The sequence below is a fragment of the Podarcis muralis genome, chromosome 11 (genome assembly GCF_964188315.1).
Source record: "Podarcis muralis chromosome 11, rPodMur119.hap1.1, whole genome shotgun sequence".
Classification (NCBI taxonomy): Eukaryota; Metazoa; Chordata; class Lepidosauria; order Squamata; family Lacertidae; genus Podarcis; species Podarcis muralis.
In genome coordinates, this window is record NC_135665.1 from 53976595 (window position 1) to 53995079 (window position 18485).

General features: G+C 45.3%; 2 protein-coding genes across 4 annotated transcripts in view; one reads left to right on the forward strand and one right to left on the reverse strand.

Annotated features, from left to right (window-relative positions):
- STARD6 (StAR related lipid transfer domain containing 6) lies at positions 1–11200 on the forward strand. The gene is made up of 6 exons (XM_077936484.1): positions 1–1158; positions 1474–1523; positions 3321–3447; positions 5651–5768; positions 7457–7550; positions 8802–11200. The coding sequence occupies exons 1-6, from the start codon at positions 1069–1071 to the stop codon at positions 8956–8958; spliced, it is 636 nt and encodes a 211-aa protein (XP_077792610.1). The 5' UTR covers positions 1–1068; the 3' UTR covers positions 8959–11200.
- POLI (DNA polymerase iota) overlaps positions 10569–18485 on the reverse strand; it is a 17923-nt gene continuing 10006 nt past the window's right edge. For 2 of the 3 annotated variants that reach the window (XM_028749022.2, XM_077936481.1), the window contains exons 8-10: positions 16080–16213; positions 13837–14039; positions 10569–12077 (exon numbers count right to left, since the gene is read on the reverse strand). In XM_028749022.2, coding sequence (XP_028604855.2) covers positions 11304–12077; positions 13837–14039; positions 16080–16213 — 1111 coding nt within the window. In that variant the 3' untranslated portion in view covers positions 10569–11303. The remainder of the gene's footprint in view (positions 12078–13836; positions 14040–16079; positions 16214–18485) is intronic. The other variant, XM_077936482.1, reaches the window with a different exon arrangement.

The following is an 18485-nucleotide window of genomic DNA, read 5'->3' on the forward strand; positions in this document are numbered from 1 at the left end:
CTGAGGCCGGCGCCACCGCGCATGCCAGTGAGGCTGCCCGGCGTTCGGAGAGCAAGCGCCCCCTGCGAACCACAACTCCCGGCACGCCCCGCGGGCGAACGCATCACAATGCTGCTGAGCCACACCGCCCCCCACCGAGGAGAAACGCGAGTTGCAGCCGGGAAGGAGGAGATTAGAAGGGATGCGAGCGGCAAGACCCAGGTGAGCGCTTGGTGCGGCTCTGTTGCAGCAGCATCTACACACGCCTCCAAGAGGCGAGCCGCCTTCTTGAAGCCGGGAAAGCGATGGGAATTAGCGTGCAGGAGGAACTTGAAGCGATTCATAGATTCAATAGAAGGGACCCTGAGAATCAATGCAGGAAAATGCAGCTGTCCCATACTGGCAGTGCTGGATTTACGTACTGTACAAAGCTAAACAAGCTATAACTTAGGGCCCCACTCTCTTGGGGCCCCCAAAAAAGATTAAAGGGGGGGAAAGCGCCTGGATGTACATTTCCAAAATATAAGATAAAAAACAAATAAAATAAAACCTACATACCTATTAGGTCCATCAATTACTATATAGTATATATTCAACACACACAAAAACAGCGACAATTTGTTGTTGATAAAGGACGTGGGTGGTGCTGTGGTCTAAACAGCTGAACATATAAAGGGCCCCATTACCCTCAGAAGCTTAAAAGGTAAAGGGACCCCTGACCATTAGGTCCAGTCATGGCCAACTCTGGGGTTGCGGCGCTCATCTCGCTTTATTGACCGAGGGAGCCGGCGTACAGCTTCCGGGTCATGTGGCCAGCATGACTAGGCCTCTTCTGGCGAACCAGAGCAGTGCACGGAAAAGCCATTTACCTTACCTATTTATCTACTTGCACTTGACGTGCTTTCGAACTGCTAGCTTGGCAGGAGCAGGGACCGAGCAACGGGAGCTCACCCCATTGCGGGGATTTGAACCGCCGACCTTCTGACCAGCAAGTTAAGGTGCTCTGTGGAATGAATAAAACGTGCTGTATCCCCACCCCCTGTCCTTGCGACACTTACTTGTCCTTTGCTTTGCCATTTTCACAGATAGATGGACTATAAGAAACTTTCAGAGGGCCTCTCCATAAAAATTTTCTCGTACCTTCATGATCCAGTGGGATGGAAAGTGGTGAAAAGTGCAGTAAGAACAATGCCGTTCATCTTTTTTCAACTATTTCTCTCTTGCTGTTAAGCCCCAAACTGTTATTAGCCCATGGCAGGTTTTTCTTTTTTTATCAGCCTGCTGATAAATAATTGCAACTTTAAAAAGAAGAAGAAGGAAACATCCCAAGATGCCTGGTCAATTTACAGGCAGTTCTTATTTCTCACAGGCAACCAGAGATTTAGAAGTAAAACAATAGTTTTTTTAAAATTGGGGTCTGTTTGTTTTTTAAGTTACAGATATTTCAGAGGGATTTGATTATTATTTTTTCCTTTCCTTTATTGTCAACCTGAGAAACAAATTTCAGTGTCATCAAGACCTTCAACAGATTTCCCAGGAACTCTGTAAGTATACAGGGCTTTGGTTCCTGTGTATTTCCTTCCATGCATGTCCATACTGCAGACCTCAAAACTGATTTAGTAGTCACTCCCCCATCCCAGGGATTCCTGAATTTTTCATGCCAGTCAGTTGCCATGTTAAATGCTACATGGATCCCAAAATACCATGCTGTAAGGTGAAAGCTTGTGTTGTTGTTGTTTTAAAAAAAAACTAATTTTGTTTCATTATTTATTTAAACATTTACAAGCCACACTTTTCATAAAAGACACAGCAAGGCAATATACAACATGCAAGATTATAGCAATGTTGGTAGAAGCATCAGTAGAAGCTGGTTGTTGGTGGGTAGGAAAACATCGTGTTCCAAAGGACTGTCTGAATGACACAGTTTTCAACAGACCCTCTGAAAGTAGGCAGGAATCATTCCTGCTGAACCTCTAGTGGCAGGGAGTTCCACAGGGCAGGGCCTTCCATACTAATGGCGTGGTCTCTAGTAAAGGCTGACTGGACCCTCAGGGAATCTCAGCGATCAAGATGGAGCATAAGGAATCTGGAGGTCCCAGATTATTTAAGGCTTTGTGAATTTACACCCAGAGCCTTGAACCTGCCTTATTGCAACCAGTATAGCTCTCTAAACAGAGGTGGGTGGCATGTTGCCTGTAGCCTGCTCCTGTGAACAGTCTGGCTGGTGCATTCTTCACTACCTGTAGCTTCCAAATCATGTAAGATTTAGTTGACCTTCCTGCATTGCAGAGGGTTGGACTAGATTTGTGGTCACTTCCAACTCTACAGTTCTATGATTCTATGAATGAATTATCAGAAACATAGGAAGTTGCCTTGTATCAAGTCAGACCACGAGTCTACCTAGCCCAATATTGTCCACACTGATTGGCAGCAGCTCTCCAGGGTGTCAGGCAGGAGACAAGTCCCAGCTAAGGCTGCCGTAGATGTTCTCTCTTTTCATTCATGCATCAGTGTGTTGTAAACAAAAATTGCCCTTTTCCTTTATGGGGTGTCCAAGAGCCCATATAAAGTCCTTACATAGGTTCCCTTATTGGTAGGAGAGAATAACAGAGGCCAACCAGAGAATATTGAGAAGCAAAGCAGCTAGTAAGCTTGATCTTTATTGATCTGTTGCAACAGGGTGCTCCCCTCACCCACAGGAGAGAGGAGGGAACCCAGAAAAATGGCGTGCAAGGCCTTATAAAGACTTTTGAAATTGCCACCCTGTAGATCAAGACCACCCCCAGAAACATCACACCTACATCACAGAAAAGGCGGTCTAAAACAGAACATTTGAATATTGTTTTTCTCCTGTTGTTGCTTATCTCCTGTCTGGCAGGTTACTTGATTGGATTGCCTGGGGAGCCCGGCTAGTCTTTTGTAATGATAAATATAAATTCCTGGGCCATGTCACCGGTTCACACCCTGTTCAAACACAGACATACCCTTAAGACAGGATTTGTGAAGGAAAAGACAATGGGGAGGCTTTTCCATTTTCCTTTGACCTTGCAGAGAAAACATTTGGTCAGTTTGGGACAGTTTGGGAATCAAAATGGTTCCAGGTCGGTCTTCCTGTGCTGATCTATGTATGTGCTTGGTTGGCACACTTATGAACATTTAACATATGTCTAAGACCATAAAATTCCTGTCACAAGTGCCTTCCTTTCTTCCCCACCCATGCCAGTCTAAAATTATACTGCTTTGTTCTACTGCCTCATTCTTCTGTGTGCGTAGAACTGCTCCTCAAGTCCCGATACAAACCAAACACCTCTGAATTACCTCTGTTTCCGTATCTAACCTAGATATCGTGCTGAAGCGCTAGTGGAAGTACCGGCTCCTAAACTCTTTCCCTTCATTTTCCGGGCTGAGTACCGCAACAAGTGGGACAGAGCAGTACAGTCGTACAAACTTGTAGATACAATTGACCAGGTGATTCCATAAGTTAATGGGGTTTTGAAGTTCTGGGGTGTGTTAGCCTAGGCATTACTTTGGCTTTTCTGGCAGAGCTGAAATGGGGGACAAACAGGACTTGTGCCTTTGGCGGCTGTATAAAACTCTGGGTTTTCATAGGTGCATCTTTGTACATTATTTAGGGTTGCATCTAAAGAAGTTATCTCCTTAGTGCAATGACTTCTACCTGTGGGGCAGGAGTTCCTCTCTCTTCCTCAATACGTTCTTGGTTTCCCGTCAATCTCCTGGAGCAGATTGATGGGTACACAGCGAGAGAGGAGGGAATCCCATTGCACAAGCAGAAGTCATTGCGCTTATTAATAATAATAATAATAATAATAATATTAAAATTTTATTTATACCCTGCCCTTCCCAGTTCAGAAAACCGGGCTCAGGGCACCTAACAACAAATTTAAAACACTTAATTGATACAACAAAAAACCAGCATAAAATACAGTATAAAACGTGAATAACAATAAATTCAGAATTCAAAAATCAATTTAGGGGGGAAATCCATCCAATAAACTTTAGATGATTACTAGGGCTAGCTGGCTAAAGGATGACTTCATAGGATGCAGCCCATAATGCTTCGTAGCGTGTAAGGCCATACCTGCCAACTTCTTAAAGACATAGCAAATAAGCTATGCACTTCAAAAATAACATACAATATAGCTACTGTTCAGGAAAGTTAGTGAAAGCAATTCCTTTCTGACTTTAGTATGCTACACACATGGCAATAGCCTACTACTTTGTCCTCAGACATGTAGGAAGGAGGGAACTTATTTTCCCTGGCAGAGCTTTCCTAACTATGGAAAGCCAGCATTTGTTACCTCTATTCCAGATTTCGTTGAAGAGGGATTTGTAGGAATTTGACTTGAACCATCTTTTTTTCCTGGTTAAGTTCTGCCGGGTTGCTAGTTCATGTGACTGAGCTGAAAAGGGTTTGGAAGAGGTGTAAGTCTCTATCTGCTGTGCTCCCCCACTTCCCCATAACGCTCCCCTTTTGGGGGGGGATTTATGCTAGCTTAGCCATGGGTGAGCCAGGGTGAGAGACTTACACTGCTGTATTGCCAGCTCAGCTGGGAGAGCCCAAGTTCTGCTGAATCCAAACTCCCTCAACCTGGTGGATCTTTGGGCTGGATTGTACTGTAAGCCATCCCACCTGCACAAAATATTTTTTCCCCTTGTTTTAATCCATTTTCCTCAAATGTATTAATGTCCTTCTTTCCAATTGTTCTGAAACTACCTAGAAAGATTGGGGCAGGGGCAACACTTTTAAAAGCCAGGAAAAAATAAGGAAGAAATGAATAGGAAGGTACTTCAGTAGGACTCTGATGTTTGAAGAAACAGGGTTTCTTTAGGAAGTGTTGGGGATGCATAGGATGAGGTTGGTTACCTGTTTCTGATCCCTATCCATTCCATACAGTAATCCATTCCATACACACCCATCCATTCCATCCCAAACTTAATCTGTTCCAAAACCAAAGCGTTCTAAAACCAAGGTGCGCTTTCCCGTGGAAATTAATGCAAAATGGATTTATCCGTTCCAGACTTTTAAAAACAACCCTTAAAACAGCAATTTAACATGAATTTTACTATCTAACAAGGCCGTTGATCCATAAAATGAAAACAATAAACAATGTACTGCAGTCACACAATCAATCAATCAGTAGCTGAAGTGGGTTCCACACGGTCACAAAAACAAATGAGTCGCAAAAACAGACAGACACTCAAATTGTCAGTGTAACACTCAAAACGGAAGTGTGGTACTCAAAACGGAGTATGTTTGGCTTCCAGAAAAAAGTTCGTAAACCAGAACACTTGCTGTAGTGTTGGTGTTCCAAGTTGTTTGAGTACCAAGGCGTTTGAGAACCAAGGAACCACTATAATTTATTTAGTTGCTCAGTCATTTTACTGAAAGGATTTCTATCCACCCTTCTGCCACATCAGTGAAAAGCAGTGTTTCTATGTTGAACTCTGAGCTGAGCATCAGCAGTGCCTGCATGCTTGAAAATGCCAGCTTTGCTTTTGGCTGGTGAAGCCTAGCAATTGGTTGACGAAGCACAATATCAAGACTCTTCAACTTGTTTTTCTGGTAGGCAGGATACCCTGAAGCAGCCAAGAAAGTTTGGGGCCAATGCTTTAACAATTTGTTTATTTATTTGTTTTGTATTTGCTACAGGACACTTTCGTTTACCAAAGTATTACACACAGTTACGGCTTGGGGCTGGTTACGCCAAGGGACTTTGTCTACTTGCTGCATGTTAAGACATATGATGGAGATTTATTGACAACAAACTGTAAGTAATATTACTTGCTGGGAAGGGGTTAAGAAATGGATTTCACACATAACCAGTTTAGAACCTGGTGATTCCCCTCAGTAGAATACACTAGTGGGCAGGGGTACCAACTTGAATAAAATATTGGGGGGGGGGCAGGTAAACTCCACCCCACATAATCACAATTTTTTAAAAAGTTTTTTTATTCAAAATTAAAACAAGACATACTATCCAAAAACATATCATCCTTGTCCCCCCCCCCATTTTTCCTCCCTCCCCCCACCCTCCCACACAAAAACCCGACTTCCCTCAGTTCCAGTCTTTGGTTTCTCTGAGACTGCTGTTTTCTGCATGTTACAAAGTTGTATAGATCCTCAAACTATTTAGCTGATTATTATCAATAAAAAAGTTTGTGAATGTTTATTCAAAACCTGCCAAGGAGTCCAGTTCACTTTGTTGCGTCTTCAGATACTTTGTAAAGGGTTCCCATTCATCTTTAAAGTCACAGTTATCCTTGTCCCGTAGCTTATATGTCAGTCATCACAATATTTTATTTTATTCATTCGACCAAAGAGACCTCAGTCCCTAGGAGTTGGCTCTTAAGCCAGTGGGCTAACCTCCATATGAAGTGTCTTAAGCTCTCTGGAAGAATAGAACTGTAATAAATACTAACTTAGAAAACAAATAGCTCTGTTATCCTCCTACCCCTAAAAACCCCATATTATTTTCCTAGAGAACGATACCCATATCCTTCAAGTAGGGATGAACAAATCCTGTTTCTCATATTTCCGATCTTACGTCCAGTTCCCCACACTCCTCGCCTCATTTTGCTCCTTAGGGAAAAAAAGTCCTAATGAAAATATATCAACATTTTAATGTGAATTTCTCCTAATATATTCTTTTTAAAGTATTTTTGCCCTTACACACTTTAGCAGAGCTTATTTGCATGTTATTTTCATGCAATTTAACTTCCTTCCGCAGGGCCTGTAAGACAGAGCTATTCCACCTAGCTTTCCATTTGAATTTAGCCTGATCTTTTATTCCCCTTCCTTCCCTCTCCCTCCCCTTTTATGAAGATTACCTGCTCTGGGATCCCACAGCTAATTCTCCCCTGGTCTCCTCACTGGCCCAAACAGGACTAATTTAGCCAGCTAGCTCTAATGTTTATTGGATGGATTTCCCCCCAAATTTATTTTTGAATTCTGAATTTATTGTTATTCACTGTATATTATGCTGCTTTTCGTTGCATCAATTAAGTGTTTTAAATTTGTTGCTATCCGCCCTGAGCCCGGTTTCCTGAACCGGGAAGGGCGGGGTATACAGTGGTACCTCGGGTTACATACACTTCAGGTTACATACGCTTCAGGTTACAAACTCCGCTAACCCAAAAATAGTGCTTCAGGTTAAGAACTTTGCTTCAGGATGAGAACAGAAATCGTGCTCTGGCAGCGTGGCGGCAGCAGGAGGTCCCATTAGCTAAAGTGGAGCTTCAGGTTAAGAACAGTTTCAGGTTAAGAACGGACCTCTGGAACGAATTAAGTACTTAACCCGAGGTACCACTGTAAATAAAAAATTATTATTAATACACACACAGTATGTTGCTCTTTTATTCTTAGTGCCAATAGGTGATTTGTTGCTTGGACGTATGTTTGGGTCACCATGTTTGCTGGTGGAGCAGGTTTTAAATTCCGTTTTGTTCCCCCCCATAGCTGTAAGTGTGGACCACCCAGCCTTTCCTCCAACTCCAAAGTATGTGCGTGGAACAAACTACCCTTCTGGCTATGCGTGCTGTCCCATACCAGGGTAAGTGGTCCTCACAGCCTGTTTATTTGCAGGGAAGGGTAAATCATCATGATGGCTTCCAAGCTGGGAGGCAGAAGAGCTCTTTATAACTTCATTGCGTCAGTTGTAGTTTGGTTACATGAATAGGAGCATAGGAAGATGCCCTACCAAATCATAGAAGCATAGAATCATAGAAGAGTTGGAAGGGACCTTGAGTTTAATCTAGTCCAACCCCCTGCAATGCAGGAATCTCAGCTAAAACATCCATGGCAGATGGCCATCCAACCTCTGCTTAAAAACCTCCAAGGAAGGAAAGTCCACAATGTCCCAAGGGAGACTGTTTCCACTGTTGAACAGCTTTTACCACCAGAAAGTTCTTCCTGATGTTCAGTTGGAATCTCCTTTCTTGTAACTTGAAGCCATTGGTTTGAGTCCTTCCCTTCCGGGCAGGAGAAAACAAGCTTGCTCCATCTTCCATGTGACAGCCCTTAAGATATTTGAAGATGGCTATCGTATCTCCTCTCAGTCTCCTCCTTTCCAGGCTAAACATACCCAGCTCCTTCAAGCACTCCTCGTAAGGCTTAGTTTCCAGACCCTTGATCATCTTGGTTGCCTTCCTCTGCACACGTTCCAGCTTGTCAACAACCTTCTTAAATTATAGTGCCCAGGATTGGACACAGAATTTCAGGTGTGGTCTGGCCAAGGCAGAATAGAATAGTACTATGACTTCCCTTGATCTGGACACTATACTTCTGTTAATGCAGCCTAGAATAGCATTGGTCCATTCAGCAAAGTGCCATCTACACTGACTGGCAGAGGCTTTCCAGAGTTCAAGGCAGGGGGAAATGATTTAAGTGTATAGCGAAGGGAAGCTTTTTTGCTGAATTTTCCCTCTTTGGTTCTGTTCTGTGGGTCCCATCTGTTGATGAGTTTGTACTGTTCAATTCTCACTGTTAACAGTTTAATTTTCCCCCTCCCCCCTTCCGATAATCAGAACTGTTTGTTTTTAGAAGGGTATATTTTAATTGTTGTAACTCTCCCTGGAACCTTATGGTGCAGGGGTGCATGCAAAATCTAATAATGCAATGCTTTGAGGTTAATGTCTCAGAGAGAAAAACTGTCTCGTTTGCTTGGGTTAGTAGAAATAAGTGCCAAACATAATGATGAAGTAGTAATACAGACTACTGCCAGGTTATAGTGTCATATTTGATTCCTAGAACTGTGTGTAATTTCCGATTTCTTAATGGATAAAAAACAATTCCTCTCTTTCAGCAACCCAGAGCACTCCAAGTTTGTGGCGATTGTCCAGGTGGACTTAGGAGGGAAGTTAATGCCTTCTGTCATAGATTCGGTTATGCCAATGAGCATCATGAACATGATCATGGATTTCAAAGCTGGAATTAAGTCACTGAAGGGAAACGCCTTATAAAATTCTACCAGAGAGTGGAAAGGAAGGTTCTTTGCAGTGCACAACTGTCACTGAAGTTTGGTTTAATGTAAAGGCTCAGAGAGAGCGTGCTCAGTGGGGGTCAGTGTGGACCATTTAGAAGCTGCCATGTTGGGCCAGGCAAAGATCAATCTCATTCAGAGTTGGGTCTCCGGACGTGGGCAGACACAAAGAAGCTTGCAGGTAGTATGTGATGGAAACAACCATCCTCTGCATTAAGAACTGGGAAGAAAACATATAGCTACCTTTAATCACCTTGAGTGAATCTTCATGTTATGGCAAGGGTGAGGAGCGTGAGGTCTTCCAAATGTTGGTCTTCCAAATGAGAGCCAGTATGTTGTAGTGGTTAAGAGCGGTAGACTCCTAATCTGGGGAACCGGGTTCGCGTCTCCGCTCCTCCACATGCAGCTGCTGGGTGGCCTTGGGCCAGTCACACTTCTTTGAAGTCTCTCAGCCCCACTCACCTCACAGAGTGTTTGTTGTGGGGGAGGAAGGGAAAGGAGAATGTTAGCCGCTTTGAGACTCCTTCGGGGAGTGAAAGGCGGGATATCAAATCCAAACTCTTCTTCTTCTTCTTCTTCTTGGACTGGTGAATGGGCTTTTGTTACCTGGCCAAGAGAGCTTTGCTGTGACTCCTTCAGAGGTCTGCTGTAACAACCTTGCAAGGCACTTTAGGGACAAAATCACTCAGATCTAGGCAGAGTAGGATGCCACAGTTGGAGCAAGTCCACACTAGAGGAATCCACTGCACCATCTTCTCCTTCTGGACCACTTTATCTTATTGTGGCCTGAGGACAATTTTCTTGGATAAGCGCAGCTGACCCCCTGCCCCCTTGACTAATGCCAACCTTGGCTTCTTATAGCTAGCTGTAGGGTGCTGTCTGGGTGGGTCCAGAGAGTGGCCAAGGCTTCATTGGAGAAGGGGGAGGTACCATCTGCTTTCAAGGAGGTGGTGGTGGTGGTGCATCTCTTCCTTAGAGGACCTCTCTGGACCCAGAAGTGTTAGACAACTGTTGCCTAATGGCAAATGTCCCTTTTGGGCAATGTGCTGGAGAACATGGCAGTTGTCCCGCTTCAGGCATGCTTCAAGGAGACTGGAAATGTGGATCCATTTCAGTCTGGCTTCAGGCCTGGTTGATGACATTTGTTAGGAGAGAGATGTGAGGGGTGCAGTTATGCTAATTCCACTTGCGAGACTCAGCAGCCCCAGATTATATCCTGATCTCAATGCTGGGGATACACATACATACATTCACACAATATATATTGACCACAACCACTATGGGCATGAGTTACTTGGGTCCGTGTGACTGTTTGGCATGAAGGCTGCATTGACAAAGTCAGCTGTGCTACACACACTTACCTGAGAGTAAGCCCCCTTGAAAACCATGGTGCTTACTCCTAAATACACATGCACGGAGTGCCTTTACAGCATAAATGTTAAAATAGGAACACATGCACCTGTAAAATTTCTCCCAGCTTCCAAGTTCTTTAAGGAACACAAGCTTAGTTCCAGGGAGCTGACAGTAGACCTGCTCTACACATAAGTGGGAAGAAGTATGTATGTTTGTCATAAGAATTCAGACTCGTACTCCATGGTTAATAACACACTTTATTGTGTTTATGAACAAAGAATTCTGGTTGTGTTTGTGTCAACTACTCCCACTTTGAGGATGGAAATGGGGAAAAAAATGGATTTCTGAATCTCCCTGCCTTACCAGAGGATCTGGGTCCACCAACTTCCATCTGCTCATGTCTGTTGTCTCATGTCTCCCGTTACGTGCTTTTCCTCGCCCATCCCATATTCTCACCTGTCTTTTCAGAGGTCAGAAATCTCATCACCACAATGTGCTTGACGGTGAGAGTAGGGGGAGCAATATTTCCTGGGGGGTGTTCCTTTAATATTACCCCCCCACAGACACACTTCCCTTTCTTGTACCTCTTCTCCAGAGTTTTAAGAAATTTACATTTCAGAGAAAAGGGATTTTGGATTAGAGCTCACTTGCACAAATCAAAATCACATGGTCAGGTTCTTTCCCAATTATAGCAGATAGCATGTGGGTAGCTGCATTTTCTGAGCACTCCCAACATATTAAAGAAGCAAACCCTTATCATGTAGCAAAGTTGCACATCGGGGAGAAGGCTAGACAAGAGCTAGTTGTCCATGTGCAGGAAGGTTATATATGTATTTAACTTGAGGGTGCACTAAAACAAAACAAAACAAGCCCTCTTCTCCAGCTGCTGTCAGAAATGGCACCATCCTAGAATTCAGCCATGTGATTTTCTTTAGTTTCAACACTGCACTGATAGCCCAGTGTATTTGGTGATCATTTGGGTTTAAAATATCTTAATAAACTGTTTGAGTGGGGGGCTTTCTTTTCCCTTTTGAGCCTGTTTTGAGTTTTGCCAGCCCGCAGCTTGGAGGCAGGCTCCTGGCTCTTCCACTCCACCAACAGTTCCTTCTGCATCTCTGTAGGCAACTCGGAAAAGGTTTGGGGATCGATATTGGGAGGGAGGACAAGTTTTGAACCGTCTTTCCAACCTTCGTTGCTGGCTTCTTTGTCTGGGTGTTTCTGCCCCTCTGGAATACAAAGCTGCAGAAATGAAGGCTGAGATGGAACTGGGGGCGAGCTTTTAACACCCACAGTAGCGTCAGCAATTGAGGCATTTTCGCCAGTCTCTAGAGGGCAGCTGGGAGTACAAGTGTTTACAGCTAGCGGTGGCTTGTCGTTGGTGGATGCCATGCCCCCACATGCCAAAGAGGTTATGTCCTGAGACGCGTGGCTCATTTGGTCTTGTGCCTTAGCTGGCATTCCTTCCCTTGGGACCCATAATGTTCGTTCCTGTAGAGATGCTGTAGAATCTCCTCTCATTTGGCTAGAAATAATCTCCTCCTTAATGTCTGCTGGAAGCTGGTTAAACACGTTGCAGTCAATGCCATCAGGAAGCAAATGAAGCGGAAACTCAAGAAGGCCAGTATCTTTTGGGAGGTCTGGGGACTCCAGTCGACTTTTTATAGCATCCCTCACCTCTGATGAAGCTTCACAGCAGTCCAGCTTATCTCCTGAAATTATTCGTCCTGCACCCATACCTTCTGTTTCCTGCAACACAAATGGCACAATTTTTTGTGCAAGAACATTATTTGCCAACCTGGTGCTCTGAGCAGATATTTCGGACTACAGCTTCCACCAGCCCCAGCCTGGCTGCCGCAGAGTTAGTCAGTAAATAACACAGTTTAAAGCTGGGGCTAACTCTTTATTAGCGAAGCACGATACTCAAGAGACTTGGCTGGGTTTCGGGCCTAATGAGCACAGCAGCTCATACCCTGTAGTAGGGCCTAATCCATGAAATAAGTTGCCATGACTAAAGCTCCCCACCTTCCCCTCTCCAGCGCTTCTTGCAAGCAATCAGAGACTGCGCCTGCGTGCGGTCTGTATTTGCTCCTCCCGTTTCACATCTCTCCTGGTTCTGCAAGTCAGTGTCAGAGTACTGAGGAGTACTGCTCTGATGAGAAATGGTGGGAGCTTCACCCTCCCCCTGACCAGGATCCTGAAGCTGCCCAGGAGCAGTGGAGCAGTATAGATTTGGAACAGTAGTTTGCAGAGGGACATAGTTTGGAAGACAACAGCTGGGCAGAACTAAGTGGGGGACAGCTAGGAGGAGAAGAACTGGAAGAGAGAGAGAGAGAGCTAATAGACTCTCTCTAGCTGGGAAGTGTCCAGCCTATCAGCCCAAGGCCACATAGATAAGGCCAGCAGATAAGGTGGCTACGCAAAAAGCATGGTGGCTGTGAGATCAGATTGCAGGGCAGCAAAGTGACTAGGGGGGAAGTGGGTGGAAACCTTAATTGGAAGCACTTTCATTCTGAGAATCAATGCTTTGTTCTTTTGCTGTGATCATTAAAAACTTTTTAAATGGTAAGAGACTCTTTTCGCTGTGTCCTGCTTATCTACAGCCCTGGGGGGGGGGGGTTTGAGTTCCCAAAGCCTGACAGTTGGGGAGAGGGGAGCTTGTCACAGCAGGGGGGGGGGAGACACCTATAACTTCACCAGCCTGACTCATCTCTGCCTCTTGACTTCCCTCCTTCCACTCTCCTGCTTCAGCTTCTGCCTCTCATTCTTGACTTCTCTCTGCTACAGACTGTCCCAACTCACTGAGCCCTGTTGCTGGCTCCCCAGCCAGTTCCTCCCACCATTCCTCTGCATCCAACCAGTCCATTCATTACACTGGCTAGAGCTGATGGGAGTTGTAGTCCAAAACATTTGCAGACAGCATTAGCTTGGCAAAGGTAGATTGAGATACCCAACAAGCATCATTCAGTTGACTGTCAATCTCTTCTAATTGCTCTTTGAACCATACTCTTGTGAGTAAGTCCAGAAATATTTTCACTAGTCTGCCTCCTCTACACATGTTACATATATATATATATATATATGTGTGTGTGTGTGTGTGTGTGTGTGTGGGTGTGGGGGTGTGGGTGTGTGGGTGTATATAAAACTGCTGTTGAGATCTGTGCCAGAATTCTGATAGGGACCAGGGTTAGCCAACCTGGTGCCCTCCATATGCTGTTGGATTCAACTATCATCAGTCCCAGCCAACATGGCCAACGGTCAGGAGATTGTGAAGTTGTAATCCAGTGGGCACCAGGTTGGCCACCGCTGACCTATACTGTATTTGTGGTAGCGACACATCCAATACCAGCAGGCAGAACTGGTGTACTAGATGAGATTCTTATTCACAAAGTATAGGTGAGGAGCTCAGCTCTTTTTTGGTGAATTTAAGTAAACATTTATTTGGGACAGGGCAGGTAACATATCTCTCTCTCTATTTTTACAAAAAGAAATACAGTTATGAACTTACATGAATGACTTTGCTGCAGCTGGAAGAGGGTGGTGAACGAGTTAAATAAAACCCAATAGTCTGCTTGGCGGAAGCAGGAGGGGCCTTGAGGCTGGAGAAGCAGACGTTCAGAAGCGTCAGATGAAATGGAACTTGCACGTTTATCATCTTATGAAACAGTTTCATCAGGAGAGCAACCAGGTGTGTCTTGACTTTGGAGTCACCTGGATGTGAACATTTAAGCAGGAGAAACCCACCCTGAAGTTACACACGTTTTACAGTGCCGAACAAGATCTGCACCAGAATTCCAGTAAAGATAATCTATACTGGGGGAGATGCCATGGTACCCTCTGGATGTTGGGACTCCCAACTCCCACCACCCCGGCCAGCATAACAAATGGTCAGGGACCGTGAGAGTGGTCATCCAGCAACATCTGGAGGACATCAGATTGGCTAATGCCCATTTATACAGTATGGTACTTGTAACAATGATGCCTCCAATACCTGTTACCAGAGCTGGCACGCTGGCACCCAATGCTCAGTTCCACGTTTCTATGAGGGAAGGGAAGTTCTTTGCTTGGATGGGATGCAGGGGTGGTCTGAAGCCCAGGATGCAGAGAAGCAAAAAATTGAAAACAATATATAGGGAGCCTGGATGCAAGGCAACTGATAGGTGGGTGGGTGTTCAGTAGGGAAAGGGTTAGGCAAAATTTGTTGTGGACACTCCTAGTCACCAGAAGAGAGTATATTCAGTGGCAACTGGGAGAACCCAAAGCTATCTCTGCCTTACCCCTGCCCCCAAAGTAAATTGAGGAGGGCACCTTGGAGCAGGGAGCATCAGGCTTTTCACCAAAATGGGCCTTTGCAAGCAGTGACGTCAGACACTTGAAGGCTTGATCTCTTTTGGGGACAGGCAGAGCGATGCTTTCTCATCTCTAGTGCAAAGAGCTGAGACAGAGGAGCAAGGAAGGGAAGCTGAAGGAGAAGAGACAGGGCACTGAGGCAAAGAAGGGCTCATAAGAGAAGAAGAAGAAGAGTTTGGATTTGATATCCCGCTTTATCACTACCCCAAGGAGTCTCAAAGCGGCTAACAATCTCCTTTCCCTTCCTCCCCCACAACAAACACTCTGTGAGGTGAGTGAGGCTGAGAGACTTCAGAGAAGTGTGACTAGCCCAAGGTCACCCAGCAGCTGCATGTGGAGGAGCGGGGAAGCGAACCCAGTTCACCAGATTATGAGTCAACTGCTCTTAACCACTACACCACACTGGCTCAGAGGGGACTCTGAAGATACTTCCCAGTCTTTACAGCTGGGAGAGTCTGTATGTTATGATGGAGGGAGGGAGGGAAGGAAGGGTGCTAGGAACAAAGAGACAAGGTAGATAAAAAATGGTTGCTACCAGTAGGCCTGGGATGAAGAAGATACTGAACTTACTCCCAAAGAAACATCATGACTGCAATCCTAACACATTGTCATGTCTAGGTAATTGCTGCTCTTTGCTGTAGGGAGACTGGATGCTTTTCTCCTTAGTTGGGGTTCCTCAAGTGGTTTAAATGACCACACCTCATTGCATAATAGTGCTTGATTAGAATGAAATGCAAAATGAATGTTGTTCTGGGTCACGTACACTGCTCTCCCCAGTGCAAGGCCAACATGTGAACCACTACACCACCCTTTTCCAGCTCACTGTCAGCTAATACTGGTAAACAGGGTATTGTGCTATGTGCTGGTGCCTGTGTATGTGTAGGGAGGCATTATGTAATGGATCAAGATGCAGGCAGTTTTCTGCTTTCCTTGGAGGAATCGCTATGGCTAGTGTGATGAGCCTCTGCACCTCAGTTGTTTAGAAATGTACCCAGTGTTAGCGCTACTCACAGAAGACCCATATAAATTAATGGGCCCAACTAACCTAGCTCCATTAATTTTAATGAGTCTACTCGAAGTACAATTTCATTGGACACAATTCTTCTGATTGGTTATTTGCACTTAAAAGCCTTAATGGAACAGTCCCAGGTCAGGATACAAAAATCTCACAACTGCAGCAAGCACAAAATCATAATAAACATCAGAAAATAAAGCCACAAAACTAACTGGTTACAAAACCAAACCAGGCAGAACAGAAAAGCAACCCAGCAAGGAGGGAAGGGGCTCAAGTCAACCGAAGCTCCAAGGCGTGTATCTTGACCAATCGTTGAAAAGCATGCAATGGTGGTGCAAGACGCATCTTGAAGGAGACGTCCCCCCCACCCCACAAAGGCAAGTTACCTGTTCCGATCCTCTGGACCACATGTGATGGAATGGGGCACTGGCGGCTCTCCCGATTAAACCATTTATTGGTAGGGGAAAACTGCCGGATTGTTAATCTTATGGTATGTGGCTTTCTTCCATCCTTGTATAACCTAACCAAAACGAACGAACAAACAAACATGGAGAAACAGACCGAGGTTGACATGCCTACCATTTCCCAAACATCTCAGTTTCGCCTGGCTCAAGAAAACTAAACCCTATCAAGCATTTTTACAGCACGGCAGGAATATTCCAAGCACTTCAGCTACGTGGATAGGTGGGTGACATCCCCACCCCATCAAGGGCCACATTGTTTTGGGAGGTAATTTTATGGGGGCCACAAACTCACTCTCTCTCTCTCTCTCTCTCTCTCTCTGTGTGTGTGTGTGTGTGTGTGTGTCAGTGTCAGGGTTGGGGAAGCTTCTTCAGCCAAAGGAGAGAAAGCAACACTTTATCAACACTATTAAACCAAGTGCTTTGGATTATGGCTGAGATTCAAATTTAGGTTCTACTGGCAGAAGCATCTTGTGCAGGCTTCCTTAACCTTGGCCCTCCAGATGTTTTTGGCCTACAACTCCCATGATCCCTAGCTAGCAGGACCAGTGGTCAAGGATGATGGGAATTGTCGTCTCAAAACATCTGGAGGGCCGAGTTTATGAGGAAGCCTGATCTTGTGAGTGGCTCCCGCTAGCAGAAAGAGAGGGTGGGATGACTTTTGCCAATTTCCTTTTCCTCCTGTAGCTCCTTTGCCCCTAGAAACCCTGTTCTGGAGTAAAAAACCTCTGGGAAATGATATATAATGAGGTGAAAAAGATGTTGAAATAGACATTTATTAAGAAACCAGAATCATTTTTACTTGGCATTATAGGAGATGATATTAATAGACAGGACTGTAAGTTGTTTTTATATGCAACGACAGCAGCAAGAATATTATTGGCACAAAAATGGAAGCAAGAAGAACTACCGACGAAAGAAGAATGGAGGATGAAGTTGATGGACTATGCAGAATTAGACAAATTAACAGGAAGGATTCAAAACCTGCTGGATCAGAGATTCTTAGAAGACTGGAGTAAATATATGAACTATCTGAAAAGTAACTGTGATGAACAGATTATGCTAGTAGGACTGTGAGAAGTTTTGTAAGGTGAATTATTTGAAATATTGCAAGAAAGAATTATTAGTTAAGGATAATTAAATGTAATATAGAAATTAAGAAATTCATAATAAGTGATAAAGAACGGAAAATCATCAGAGGCGTTGATGGAAGTCTAAAAACATATAAGATGAGAAGTTATGTTGTATGACTGTTGGAACTGATATGTTAAAATATGTGGGGTGTGTGTGTGTGTGTGTGTGTGTGTGTACACACACACACACACACACACACAACCTGTTCTGGAGGACTGGGGGACAGCATAAGAGGTCATGCAGAAGGCTGCTCAAGGGACATTGGTGGAAATGCCACATCACCTCTGATTCCAGTGGAATCCTCCACTGGCCTCCAGTTCCCTCTGTGAATGGAAGTAGCCCATTCCCTCCTGGGTGACCTTCGGGGGGGGGGGGCAAGTGTCAAGTGCCAGTGGTGGGCGGAGCAACAGAACCGACTCTTGATTTGACCACACAAAAGCCAATAGCTTCTGCATGGACACACGCCAATCTCCATTTTCCATCCTGGCAGGGAAAAAGCATGATCACAGCACAGGGAGATGTTCCAGCCACGCAACAGCATTCGAGGAGACTGTTGAGAGGCAAGACCTGGGGAGAGGAAGCCTGGCCTGGCAAGAGGCCCAGACAGAGAGAGGCTTGGAGGGGTGGCATTTAGGCCCTGTGCTTGCAGGTCCCCAGTCCTGCTTGATTTGAATGCAAGAACCATTGGCAGGACAAATGACACACACATGCATGATGATAGCCAAGTCAAATATACCGTATTTTTCGCCCTATAGGGCGCATCGGCCCATAGGGTGCACCTAGTTTGTTTTTTTTGGGGGGGGGGGAATAAAGAAAAAAAAAATTCCCCAGGTGCGGGGCTGGGGCAGGGGAAGCCCAAGCTTCCCAGACCCCAGAACAGGCTGCTACCCGCAAGCCTGGGGAGCCCACGGGAACTCCCACGGGCTCCCCAGGCTTGCAGATATCTGCCTGAAGCCCGGGGCGCGCTACTCAGCACGCCCCAGGCTTCAGGATGCAGGCTGCTATCCACAAGCCTAGGGAGCCCGGCGGGAACTCCCATGGGCTCCCAAGGCTTGCGGAGAGCTGCCCGAAGCCCGGGGTGTGCTCTGCTGCGCTCCCCGCGTTTCGGGCTGCAGGCTGCTGTCCGCAAGCCTTGGGAGCCCGGCGGGAACTCCCGTGGGCTCCCAAGGCTTTCGGATAGCTTCCTGAAGCCTGGAG

Coding starts and splice junctions, on each gene's coding strand:
- STARD6 (XM_077936484.1), top strand. CDS start 1,069: ATGGACTATAAGAAACTTTCAGAGGGCCTCTCCATAAAAATTTTCTCG. Junction 5,769..7,456: donor AGATTTATTGACAACAAACT/GTAAGTAATATT, acceptor TCCCCCCCATAG/CTGTAAGTGTGGACCACCCA. Junction 7,551..8,801: donor GCGTGCTGTCCCATACCAGG/GTAAGTGGTCCT, acceptor CCTCTCTTTCAG/CAACCCAGAGCACTCCAAGT.